The 13,133-nt window shown below is 50.2% G+C and overlaps 1 protein-coding gene across 3 annotated transcripts in view; it reads right to left on the bottom strand.

Annotated features, from left to right (window-relative positions):
• Positions 1 to 867: 867 nt before the first annotated feature.
• The window catches only part of Galnt16 (polypeptide N-acetylgalactosaminyltransferase 16), an 80,909-nt gene continuing 68,643 nt past the window's right edge, over positions 868 to 13,133 (bottom strand). For all 3 annotated transcript variants that reach the window (XM_048362348.1, XM_048362347.1, XM_048362346.1), the window contains 4 exons: positions 11,731 to 11,814; positions 7,197 to 7,338; positions 6,560 to 6,685; positions 868 to 3,057 (listed from right to left, as the gene is read on the bottom strand). In XM_048362348.1, coding sequence (XP_048218305.1) covers positions 2,920 to 3,057; positions 6,560 to 6,685; positions 7,197 to 7,338; positions 11,731 to 11,814 — 490 coding nt within the window. In that variant the 3' untranslated portion in view covers positions 868 to 2,919. The remainder of the gene's footprint in view (positions 3,058 to 6,559; positions 6,686 to 7,196; positions 7,339 to 11,730; positions 11,815 to 13,133) is intronic.

Raw genomic sequence — 13,133 nt, 5'->3', positions numbered from 1 at the left:
AAGGACACCCTAGCCTGCCCGCTACAGTTCATATGTGTGTGGAAGTCGCATTTATTTTTACCTGGAAAGGTTCAGCTTCTGATCACAGAAATGACGAGGGATTCCTATTGGTTTCCATGGAAACGTTAGGCAGAGCATCTGCTACCCTATCCAGCAAACCTAGGCTGTTACGACCCTTTCTAGAAGTATTTTTGCTGCTTTTACTCAGGAAGAACATTCTGTCTGAATTTGCCATTCCTTCCTATGTGTAGCATAAAAGGGTAGTTTGGGCTAGCTCCCAGAGATGGGAAAGGGCTTGCCAAAGGCAACTATGGTGGGAGACCTACATCCAAGCCTTTGGGTTTCCTTTTTTGGTGCCAGCCCTGAGGCTTGAACTCAGGACCTGGGTGCTGTCCCTGGGCTTCTTTTGATCAAGGCCAGAACTCTACCACTTGAGCCATAGCTCCACTTCTGCATTTTTCAGTAGTTTAGTGGAGATAAGAGTCTCATAGACTTTCCTCCCCAGGCTGGCTTTGAAACCATGATGCTCAGATCTCAGCCTCCTGAGTAGCTAGGATTACAGGTGTGTGCTGCTGTCACCTGGATTGGATTTCCATTTCCAAGAGCCAGTAGAGTCCTGTGAGTGATGAGGTAAGAAGGAGCCTGGGCTCAGCCTGGCACTGGTTCCAGCCTGCCCTGGCATCAGGGCCACTTGCTGGCTCCTCCTCTCTCCCCAAGCAGCCATCTGCCAGCTGCAGGAGAGGATTCTCCTTGAGCATGCTCAGTTCACTTTTATAGACCAGAGGCCCCAGTCCTCCAGGTAGGGGAGGTGGTACTGAAGAGCTTGGCTCCGAAGTCAAAGGCAGATCACTGGTACATATAGACATGTAAGAAGTGGTTTTATTCCAGGTGTGTTTCATAAAGACATCGTCCTCAAGGACATCTAGTGGCACATGCTTTGGTCAAGAAGAGGAAAAGCATAAGGAGGAATGGACTGAGTCCCCACAGTGGACGAGTGCTGAGCCTGGTTTGATCACAGCGTCTGGGGAGAGGCTCTCTCAAAGGCCCTCTGAGCATCAGCCCTTACATTATCACCACCAGAGAAGTCCAGGTGCCCAGCCTGAAGGTCCATGCTGGAGCATACCCAGGCCACCAGGGAAAGGCCTCCATCCTGGCCTCAGCTCCATCCTTGGCTGCAGGAGAGGCTTCCCAGATGGACACAGGATCCAAGGTGAGGTCTGCCGATGGTGGCCAGTGTAACATCACCACAGAGAACGGGGGAAGCATGATCACCGAGGCAAAGGGCTCTGCACTGAGTGCAGGGTGCACGCACACCCAGGTGCAGAAGCATTGCAGAGAGGGTGCTGGTGAGAGCCAGAGATTTGAGGAAACCTTCCAGAGAGAGTGCTGTGGACCAGACACTTGGCTTCCAACCCCATGGGCCAGGTGGAGGGAACAGGGTAATGGCGGCTTGGGCATGGCAGGGAAAGGACTGGGGGGCAGCAGTCCGCCAGACAGTGGCTCCAATCCCATAAAGAGCAAAGGTTCAGCGCCTTGGAGGATCAGAGATGGATTTAAGAAACAGAGGAATCCATGAACCACAAAAGTGGGGGACGATATTTTGGGAACCTTAGACCTTCTGGAATCTATGAACTCCCTCTGCAAAGTTCTAGTTTTTCATAGACCAGGTAGGAGTATCCCCCTTGTTTTGCTTTGGGGAGAAAGACCCCTGGGGACATGGTACCAAAAGTCTTTTGTCCAAGATCACACTACTGAAGCCAGTGGCAGCAGAGAGAACCATGAGAGAGTAGCAGAAGGATTCCAAGACAAGGTCCTGGCCAGGTATGGCAGACATGTTCTCCGTGGCTGGGAGAGGGAATTTGGTCTACACCACATAGAGCTGGTAGCCAGTCTCCAAGCACACAGCCATAGCTGGTCATTGAGAGGCCTGGGGAAGGGACCCAGGATAAGGGTTGGTCTGTGTGACTTAGCCCCTAGTGACTTAGTTCATGCTCCAAGAAGGAGGTCTCTCTTACCAGAACCACTGCCCTATGACAGTCTATTTGCAGAGGCAAGAACCTTTAAAAAACTGGGGGTGCAAAGCCAGGCAGATAAAACTTGGCATCAGCTGGCTATTAAGGTCCAAAAGAGAAGTCTCAGCCTGACACATGGCCAAACAGAAAAGTGGAGTCTGTTTAAAGAGATGATTCCCCAGCTTTCTCTGCAGCCTACTGCTAAGACTGTAGCTATCCCCGGGGTCAGGACCAGAGGCACATGTGGGGTTCAGGCTCTGGGTGGCAGAGTGTGGTGGATAGGACAATGTCCTGGGAAGAGATCTTGTTCTTTTGGTGCTTTGCTGCTGCTCCTCCATCCATTTTCTGAAAAGTCCTCATCCTTTGCTCGCAGGATCGCACCTCTCCCACACAACCCCTAGGCCTGACAGCTCTCAAACAGACCCTGAGCTTTCTCACCCTCTTCATGTTCACCTGCACCAGCCTTCAGCCTCTTTACACATGCTGCCACTTTCTCCTCTTGTACTATCCCTGTGAGCATGGGTATGAGTGATTCCTGTGTGGACTTATGTCCTGGCTCCCATGGGCAGCAAGAGGAGGGCCCACGCAGCACCACCAGGCCCCAAGAACTAAGGGAGAGGACAAAGGGCCAGGGGCACCTGCCCAGTGTCTGCCCAGCAACAATCTGCAACCTGACCATCTCCTCTCCCAGGGAAAGACCTAGTTGGTACAGTGGGCATTGGGTGTGCCCCCCACCGCCACAGTCTCCCCAGAAGAAGCTCTGGAGAAACGTGTCGTGGCAGGGGTGTTTGCTGATGATCTGGCAGAAATGTAAGGAGATGGAAACGGCCTGCTTGACACTCCCCCTCCCTAACCCCTTTCAGTCCCCATGTCTCATGCAAAAGGTACAGGAGGCTAGGGGCTGCCATCATGTATGCGGTAGCAGCTGCCACTGCTGGGCCTGGGCATCAGCCTGACACTTGTTGGTCACCAGCTGGGCAGGCTTCGTCTCCAGGCAGAGGCCGCTGACGGAATGCTGGATGAAAGATCCTTTTCTCCTCCATTTCTAAGAGGAAGGGAGAGGGGAAAGGAAGGAGAAAACGTGTTTGGTATTTTTTTTAAATAAAGAAATACATTTCTATGGCTCAGTGGTAGCATGTTTGCACAGTATGCATAAGGCTGCCAGTTCTATCCCCAGCATCACAAGAATAAGTTTGGAGCTGGGTGACAATGGTTCACACCTGTAATCCTACTCTAGTCTGAGATCTGAGGATTGGGGGTTTGAAGTCAGCCTGGAAAGAAAAAGTCCATTTCTCCAATTAACTGGCAAAAAAGCCAGAAATGGAGCTGTGGCTCAAGTGGTAGAGAGCTTAAGTGAAAAAGCTAAGGGAGAGTGCTCAGGCCCTGAGTTCAAGCCCCACTACTGGCACCAACGAAAGGAAGGAAGGAGGGAGGGAGGTAGGGAGGAAGGAAGTTTGTATCTCATTTCACATGTGTATCCAGCCCTGTATAAATCTAGACACATTTCTCTCACTGACAACAGGCTGTATCCCTTCTATAAAGGGCCACACACAAGCTCCAGGCACTTTCTCTCCCAGCAGGGCTCTTGTTTCTGTAGTTTGGCACCAAGTCCTAGAGGAGGCAACACAGATGCTCATGGGCTGAATCCAACTCAAAGATCTATTTTGTTTGAGTGGTATGGTGTTTATTGAAAATTTCCCTTAGTGACCACCTACAAATATGCATTTCTAACTTCTCCTTGGACTCAGGTCCCAGTTGCTCATGTGATGTCATTTGCTGGGTGGAGGATTTGCCTGCTATCTGCTTTAAATGGGCTCTTCCTCTCCAGTTCACCACACTGCCTGTCTGGTCCCAGTCTTTGTCCTCTGAGTATTTCCTTACCAGCTCCTTGTGGGCTGAGCTGAGGAGCTGAGTTTGGGAGTTCTACCCAAGGTGAGTGAATCTCTTGCCTCTGTGAGCAAGATTTCTTGCAGTCCTGTGTTTCCAAAAGCCACGAGGCTGGTGTTGTCTATGTTCCTAGTCACCATCTCTGCAGACAGGGCACACCCAATGGGATGGTGGGGGCTCAAGTTCTATCAGAGGTGACAAAAGGATACCTGGGTCAGTGCCTTCACCTCTCAGTACCTTCCTGCCACAGGTGGACAAGGGAGAAGCATTTTCCTATAGGACATTTTCACAAGGGCCTGGATGGAGGGAGTTGTGCTGTTTGGATCATGAAGAAGGGATGAGAGGCTGAGAGCCAGGTTTCAAGGCTCAGGGGAAGATTAAGTAACAAGAAAGGCTATTTTTGGTGTCTCTCCATGCAAACATCTTCCCTCTTTCTATGTCTACTTTGTCTTCGGAGGAAGTGGGGGTGTCCAGAGGGCTCCCCCAGTGGTAGCTAGAGGAGATGAGCTCTACCCAGCCAAAGGTGCCAGCCAGGGCTGCTAGTGAGATACAGGATAGGGAGGATGGGAGAAGGGAGCTGTAGAATCTAGGCTTCCCTTGGGAATGAAACCCAGGCTGAGCCCAACCTCCCTTGGCCTAATGGTCAGGAGTAGGGGGTGGACGCAGACCTATTTCCTCCTTTGCAAATCATGGCATATGGTGGCTTCCTGCTCTTTTAGATGCTCACACCAGCCAAACAGCCAGCAACGCCCATCTGGGACACTGGCCCCTCTTCTCCCCAGGAGTTCCTGCACACTGTATGTCGAGGTGACAGTCTGGTGTGTGATGAAAGGACAGGATTCTTGCTCCCTACCAGTGCTCCCAGGCAGCCTCAGGGCCTGACTCTCCTGGCCACACAGTGCTGTGCCTGGCCAGAAACATATCGTGGCATGGCCCTGTCCATCTCCTCAGTATCTAGGTTTGTAGGTTCCTTCCAGGGAAGGCAATGGAGGGAGCCCCTCACTATACAGGAGGAGAAAAGGGTGCTCAGGGAGGTATAGGAAATGGCTTAGCTGGACCCTGTTGATTCCTCCTGCCTCTCATATACATGAAACTCAACCAGGCCTTGGAACTGGGGCCAAAATGGAGGCCAACACAGGAAGTCTGCATTTCCAGAAGGCTTGGTGTTAGGAGAGGGGCTTATCCTGTTCTCCTGGTTCCTTGAGTGCCCAGGCAACCTGGCAGGACCCACAGGAGCAGAATGAATGGGGTCACGGGGAGTTCTACAGCCCTGTAGTTAGGTCAGCACAAAGGGGAAAATGGAGGTCTCAGCCCTAGAGAAGCATGTGAATGGAGGCTGCCCCAGTAGACACTCCCCAGTTCTAGCCTCCAAATGGAGGAGAGTGGGTGCAGGCTCACGCGGTGCCTGCCAGGGGGAGGGCAGACTGCAGCAGCCCTACTGAAGAGCAGAGGGACACAAAGCTTTGGGAGCAGAAAGCAGGAGGTGTATCCCATCACGGAGTGTTTCAGAAGGTCAGGCCACAGAGCTCTCGCTCATGACACACATATGTGCACACACACGGGCACAGCTGGAGGGAGAGGACCTGGCTGCATTTCCAGAATGGAATAGCAAACTCCCAGTCATCCATCCCTAAAGAAAGAGCCGATCCAAGCAACAGAAGTAGGCTGGGGCAACACCCTGCAGGCTGAATCTCAGAGCCAGGCCCCGCCTCATCCCCCTGCACTGACCTGCCAGCTGGCTGGCCATCAATACTGCCTGCATGGTGGTCAGAGGATGACCTGGAGCAGCCTCTGCCTTGTGTCCCACTCCCCAGGACACGGGGAGCCACTAAGGGGAACAGTAGAGAAGGGAGCTGGTTGACTCCAGACATCTAGCTTCTGTCACCAGTTGCTGTGTGCCCTGAGCAAGTGACTTCCTCTCTCTCAGCTCCAGTTCCTCCCTCCATGGACGGGACTCCTTGGGTATACTGTGACTGGTGGACAAATGAGCTTTTGCTGAGGCTGGGTATGCCAGCCTGGAATTCACTGCCTCTCTGCCTCAGTTTCTCCAGTCAACCAGCACTCAGAAAATAACTTATTGAGCTGGTGGCTCATGATTGCAAGTCTAGCTACTCAAGAGGATGGAGGTTTGAAGGCAGCCAGGGAAGGAAAGTCTGTGAGACTCTTATCTCCAATTAACCGCCAAAAAGCCAGACCTGAAGGCATGGCTCAATGGTAGAGTGCTAACCCTGTGCTTTTTACACACACACACACACACACACACGCACGCACGCACGCACGCACGCACACACACACTATCAGACATCTGCTCTCTGCTGATTTAAGACTATGGGGCTTAGGAGGCTCTGACCTGGGTTTAAACCCCAGCTTCACCCCTCCCAGATGTATGTGATCGGACAGCCTGTGCTCTGTGAACCTTAACCTATGAGATGGGGTTTGTGTAGCACTGCCTCATTTGGGGGCAGGGAGGGTAGGTGATGATCTAGGTACAACTCCCCCAGGAGGAATTGATTTCCTTATGCTGCTCCTCTAGGTCCTGCAGACCCTCACTCTGGAGAGCTTATCAAGCTCATACATCCCCACCAGCACCTGCCACACCACCGCATCCCCTTTCTCCCAAGGCTGCTGTCTGTGGGGGGGGGGGGGGGGAGGAGGCTTACCTGCTTGCCTTCTCTGGGGTTGCACACCTGAAGCGTGACCAGGGACCCCGGGGAGGACATTAAGGTGGAGGTGGCCGCCAGGCACTTCCCCTGCTGCTGGATGAGGTGGTCGCTGAACAGCCATGCCTGCAGATGGGTAGATGGGTGACAAAGCGAATAGTGTGCATCTACAAACAATTGTAGAAGCTGCGGGCAGGTGGAGGGTATTTACTGCAGAGTTCTTTCCATTCTTCTGTATGTTTGCAAGTTTCCAGAACCAACGATTAAGATGGAGAGGCTCAGCTGGAGCACATTGGAGGGTTGTAAAGGAGGTACCAAGGTATGTTGGGGGATAGGGGAAAATGTCAGGATATGGGACAGGACCACTCTGGGGTCTGCCCCGGTGTTAACATGTAACACTCATATGCATAGAGTCTTGGAGGTCTGTGGTCTGCACCCCAGCAGAGAATGGGGAGCTGTTCAGGCCCCGTGGTTCCTGCTAGAAGGGGAAGGAGGAAGTAGGTGGCACAGAGGGCCGAGAGGGGGATGGGCGTGTTGCTAGAGAGTGTGGGCCCCTAGGAAGGACGTTTTGTGGGGGTGTGGACAGAGGATGAGAATGGTCTCTGACCACTGTCCAGGCTCCTCTGCCTCAGCTTACCTGTGCAGGTGGAGGATTCTTGGCAGATCCTCTGCAGATCCCCATTCCCAGCAGGAAGTCGCCTGTGGTGTCCTGGCCCTGGGATTCCAAGCAGTTTACCCCCTGCTTAATGATGCCAGGGAGCACCTCCTTCACTGGGACACTGGGGGAAAAGGCAGCCGTTAGGCTGGCTCCCTGCCCTCCTGACTACCCACCTTCTGCTGGAGGACAGCATCCATTTACCCAGATCTCTCAAGCCTGCACAGCTGGCCAGCAGGGAGGGGAAGTGGGAAAGGCAGGAGGAGAACAGCCTCAGTCCAAGTCTAAGAACTACCTCCCAGGCCAGGCCCCAGTCACAGAGGAGCCTGCGGAGAGACTGAGGCTGGAAGCACAGGGCTCACAGCCTGAGGAAGGCTGGGGCCAAAGGGGGACTCAACACCCATCCTCAAAAGGACAAGGAAAGGGTTGGTTTTTTTGAGAGACAAACTGAAAATACACAAATACAAAAAGGTGACCAGTCCCACTAATGACTAAATAAATACACGTGAGAGAGTAACTGGTATTTGTAGACTAAGGACTGTGAAAGACTAGTAACAGGGAAACATGTTCATGGTCTAAGTTACACTGACATGTTTAATTTTTTTATTATTATTTTTTTGCCTGTCTTGGCGCTTGAACTCAGGCCTAGTTAAGGCTAGGGCTCTTGAGCCACAGCTCTACTTCTGGCTTTTGTTTTTTTTTTGTAATTTATTGGAAATAAGTGTCTCACAGACTTTCCTGCCCCAACTGGCTTCAACTGCGCGATCCAGATCTCAAGTTCCTGAGTAACTAGAATTATAGGTGTGAGTTACCAGCACCCAGGCTGACATGACATGTTTACTATGGCAGTATTGTTCCTAGTTCCAAAGATTCTGGATTCTGGATCCACCAGGGGGTCACGAGGAACCAAGAGAGTGAGACCCTGGCCTGAATTGAAGAATCACTCTTCACTGGATAAGGCCTTTGCACCCCAGTTTGCCACAGTCCCCACCATCTCCCTATTGCTTCATCCTGCCACTTGAATCTTCCATTACTTGTCCGCCCAATGGAAGGATTTGAGTTTACAATCCCTGTTAGATTCCAGGATGTTGGGGATAGCCACTCTACTCTCTGCCTTGTCCAGGAACAATGTCTTCTGTCTCCCTCTCTGTAGAGACAGGACGTCTGCTGGGTCTTGTGGAGACTTGTGCTCAGGGGAAACTGCGAGGAGTCTAGGTTGTGCTTGACCCTCCTGGATTCTCACCATCCTTGGTGGTTTAGGGAGGTGTGCCTTCCGAGCAGCGGGCAGAAGCCAGGGGGGGGCGCTGTCTACGTGTGACTGCCCAGTGATGGTTGCTGGAGGAACCTGGGAGGACTGGGGGGACGGTGGAGTGTTGGATGGGAGCATATCAGAGCAGATGCATTGCCTCTGTGGTCACAGTCCTGAGCAGCCAAGATGGCTATCCTGGTCACCTTCCCCAGCTGTCTGGCAGAGCCGGCTGAGCTTTTCTGTTTGCCTCCTTCTCTGTGGCTCTCCCCTAAAAGGGCTGATGTGATCTGCGCCCTTTCCCAGGATGCCTCACTTCCATCTACGAGGAAACTGTCCTAACACACTGACTGGGTTAGAAGAAGAATGTTTCCTGCCACTTGCTTGGAATTACTGTGATGAATATACAATGTCCACTCTGACCAGCCCCTTCACAAATGGGGACGGTGAGGTGGGGGGCCGGAACGTGGAAAAGAAGGGTATATTTCTAGTCTCCCTAACACCTGCAGCGGGCTTCTTGGCCTGGGGTTGTATGGCATCTTCTCAGTGGTCTATGAAGACTGACAGAAGGTAAAGAAATGGCTGTTCTCTTGTCCTCAGCCTCTCAGAGTTCCCTTGCAAACAGTCACTTCAGGAAACTGCTTACTTACTACCTTTTTATAAATTAATGTTCCCTGAACAGCGATTGTCCAGAGCACCTGGGCTGTCCAGGCTGCTTGCTTTCCTGCAAGGATGCAGCTACTACTCGAATTTTTCTGGACTTGCTTGGAAATGCCTCACAGAGTCAGTTTGGTCTCATTACTTTTCCAGGCATGCTGTATTGGGGATTTTGGGTTATTTTATATGAGTTAATCATCAAGCTTATTTCCAGGGCGTGTCTACCATCTAATGATGTCTGCTTCCCAGAAACATAGGGCAAAGACTTACTTCCTTTGAAGTTATGCATGGTTCAAGGGGTGGAATGTTCTGGAAAGCCCTTGGGAGAAAGCTAGCAACAGAGGGGTAAACTACTTCCCAATGTGACAGCTGTGGATGGAGAATGCTAACTTCAGACACTCCCAAGCCAAGCTGATGAGATTTATTCACTCAAAAATGTTTATTAAACCTGGGGGCCAGGTCCTGGTGGCCCATATCTATAATCCTACCTACTAAGGAAGCTGAGAGGGAAGACAGCCTGGGCAGGAAAGTCTATGAGACTCTTATCTCCAATTAGCCACCAGAAAACCAAAAGTGGTGCTGTGGCTCAAAGTGGTAGAGTGCTGGCTTTGAGCAAAACCACTGAGGAACAGCACACAGGCCCTGAGTTCAAGGTCCTTGACCAACAAAAACCAAAACCTGGGGTGCACGTTTGTAGTCCCAGGTACTCGGGAGGCAGAGACAGGAAAATTGTGGTCTAAGATTAGCCTGGGTGAAGATAGCATGAGAATCTAGTGGAAAAACTGAAAGCAAAAAAAAGGCTGTAGGTATGGCTCAAGCACAAGATCCCAAATGAAAACTACCAATCACACACACACACATTTTTAAATGTTTATAGAAGGCCAATTTTATGGCACTGGTGGCATGAAACTGGAGCCATGGATAAAACAGGTCCAAGGCTCTGTCCTCATGGAGTTCTTGGGGATGTGTCAGTGATGACAACAAATTAATTGGCAAGATGCTGACATGGGCTATGGAAGAAACTCAGTCCCAGGAAGGGACTGCCGAGGCCAAATGAGGAAAAGTGTCTCTGAGGCTGGACACAGTCAAGACCTCAGGGAGAGGAAAAGGACCATGTAGACAGGCCAGGCCACTGAAAAGGACTTGGAAACAAGGAAAATGAACCTCAGGTGACCCATCCCAGCCGCTCCGGTGCTGCATTTCTTCCTCAGGTTGTTTTTGCAGTCTTTGTGACTGTAACCTGATGGATATGTAGCATTTGTTTGAATGGATGCCTTAGTCATTGCTCACTTTCCCACAGCCAGAGCACAGCACTCTGCTGCTGGCTCTCCTCAGGATAAACTCCCAGCAGGGAGAGAGCAGGGTCAAGGGGTGAGGGTTTCTCAGCCTTTGCTGCATAATGCAGTTCTGCCTTCTTAAGGAAATGGTATCATTTTCTAGGTCCAAGACCCAGTGTGTTAAAAATTCAGCACTAGCCAAGTGTTAGTGGCTCACGCCTATAGTCCTAGCTACTCAGGAGACTGAGATCTAAGGACTGCGGTTCAAAGCCAGTCAGCACAGGGAAGTCCATGAGACTCTTATCTTCAATTAACTACCAGAAAACCAGAAGTGGCACTGTAGTTCAAAGTGGCAGAGTGCTAGCTTTGAGCCAAAAGCTCAGCAATAGGGCCTAGGGCCTTCTGACAGACAAAAAGAAAAAATGATTCAGTACAAGTCAGGTGCCAATGGCTCTTGCCCTACTCAGGAAGCTGAGATCTGAGGATTGTGGTTTGAAGTCAGCTTGGACAGGAAAGTCCCTGAAAGACTTATCTTCAACTAACCACCCCCTCAAAAAAAAAAAAGCAAGCAAGAAAAAGAAAAATGCAATGGCACTGTGGCTCAAGTGGTAGAATACTAGCTTTGAGCCAAAATGCTCATGGACAGTGCCCAGGCCCAGTGATCAAGCCCCACCACTGACAAAATAAAATAAAAGTATATATATATATATATATATATATTTTTTTTTTTTTTTTAAAGGCTGGGAATGTGGCTTAGTGGTAGAGTACTTGCCCTGGGTTTGACTCTTAAGCACCACATAAACCGAAGAAGCTGGAAGTGGCGCTGTGGCTCAAGAGGTAGAGTGCTAGCAAAAGCAGCTCAGGGAGGGCTGGGAATGTGGCCTAGTAGTAGAGTGCTTGCTTAGTATACATGAAGCCCTGCATTCGATTCCTCAGCACCACATACATAGAAAAAGACAGAAGTGGCATGGTGGCTCAAGTGATAGAGTGCTAGCCTTGAGCAAAAAAAAGAGGTCAGGGACAGTGCTCAGGCCCTGAGTTCAAGGTCCAGGACTAGCAAAAAAAAAAAAGCCAGAAGTCAATCTATTACTCAAGTGGTAGAGAGCCAGCTCTGAGCAAAAAAGCTAAGCAACAGTAGACGGCTCTGAGTTCAAGTCTCAGAACCAGCACACACGCACGCACACACACACACACACACACACACACACACAGAATTCGGTATTATATCACATCTAACTATTAATTCCCTCAGAACCTTTACAGAAAAATAAACACCAATAACTAGAAGAAACCACACTAGGGTTGTAAAGGCCCCCAGCAAGCAGCCTACACTCACGTGAGCTCAGGGTAGACATTCTCTAGGTACCAACGGAAAGACTTGCAGTCCATCTTCTTCCTCTGCTCAATCCGTGAGGCCACACTGGAGGAAGAGATAGATACTAGGGTAAGAAGCCCCAGGAGAACCTCCCCTCTTTGGGTCAACCTCAGGTGGGCAAGGACCACCTGCCATGCCAGGTATCCTGTCCAGCCTTGGCCACTGCCTCACGCAATCCTGTAACTGTGCTCATCCTAGTTTACAGGATCTCCCACAAATCCTGCTCTGATGAGCCCAGACCACAGGCCCCCACACAAACCATAGGCCACAAACCGTAACATGGTGTTTATTTTTGCAGAAAGTGGAAATTTTCTTTACATGCTTTGCAGTTCTTTTTGTCGTAGGTGGTGGTGGTTGAACTCAGCGTCTAGGAACTATCCCTGTGCTCTTTTGCTCAAGGCTAGTGCTCTACCACTTTGAGTCATAGCCACTGGTGCCTGGCTCATGCCTTGCATTTTAGGAGGAAGGGTATAAGGACAAGAGTAAGCTTTGATCATCTTTCAGAGCCTGAAGCTGGTAGCGCACATCTATAATCTTTGTTTCCTAGGACTGTGGTTCAAAACTAGCCTGGGCAGGAAAGTTCATGATCCAAACAGCCACCAAAAAGCTGAAAGTAGAGGTATGGCTCAAGTGGTAGAATGCCAGCTTTGTGTGAAAAAAGTTAAGGGTCAGCATCCAGGCCCCAAGTTCAAGCTCTACCACACACACACACACACACACACACACACACACACACACACACACACACACACACAGTCAGGAGTCCCAGCAAATAAGAGCCAGCTGACAAGTCCTTTGGACCTGAGGTCAATCTCTTCATCTTCTCCCCCATGGCCACTGCTGAGGACACTTCTTGCCTATCTGGGCCTCAGTTTCTTCTATGGTAACCTAGGCACACAAATGACTACTTACCTTAGAGTGAGGTGACAGTCAAATGAAATTTCAGGAGACATGAAGTACTTAGCCCCAGGCAGGTGCTCAGTTAACATCAGTTCTCCATTAAAGGAAATATTTAGGGACAAATAAATCTAAGTAAATAGAGGGAAGATGATCCATTCCCATGTTTTCAAACTTCTCTGACCGCAACTTTGTGGAGGAGGTAAATATACCTTACATTGTGATAGAGTGTCCTCAGGTATGTGTAGAAGCTCACAAGTATACACACACACACACACACAAAACAGAGAGTTTCACAAAACAATACTAACTGTTAATTGCAATCAACACAGATTTGCTATTCTGTTCTGTGCTAATCTAATCTACAGTGTTTTTCTCTTCCTCATTGTTAATGCTGGTCACGACTCACTAAATTGATTTCACAACCCATCTGCATTTTAAAATTGCTTAGCTAGACTATGCTGAGA

Source organism: Perognathus longimembris, chromosome 14, assembly GCF_023159225.1.
Source record: "Perognathus longimembris pacificus isolate PPM17 chromosome 14, ASM2315922v1, whole genome shotgun sequence".
Classification (NCBI taxonomy): domain Eukaryota; kingdom Metazoa; phylum Chordata; class Mammalia; order Rodentia; family Heteromyidae; genus Perognathus; species Perognathus longimembris.
The sequence above is the reverse complement of the archived record's forward strand: the minus strand, read 5'-3'. Positions and strand labels throughout refer to the sequence as shown.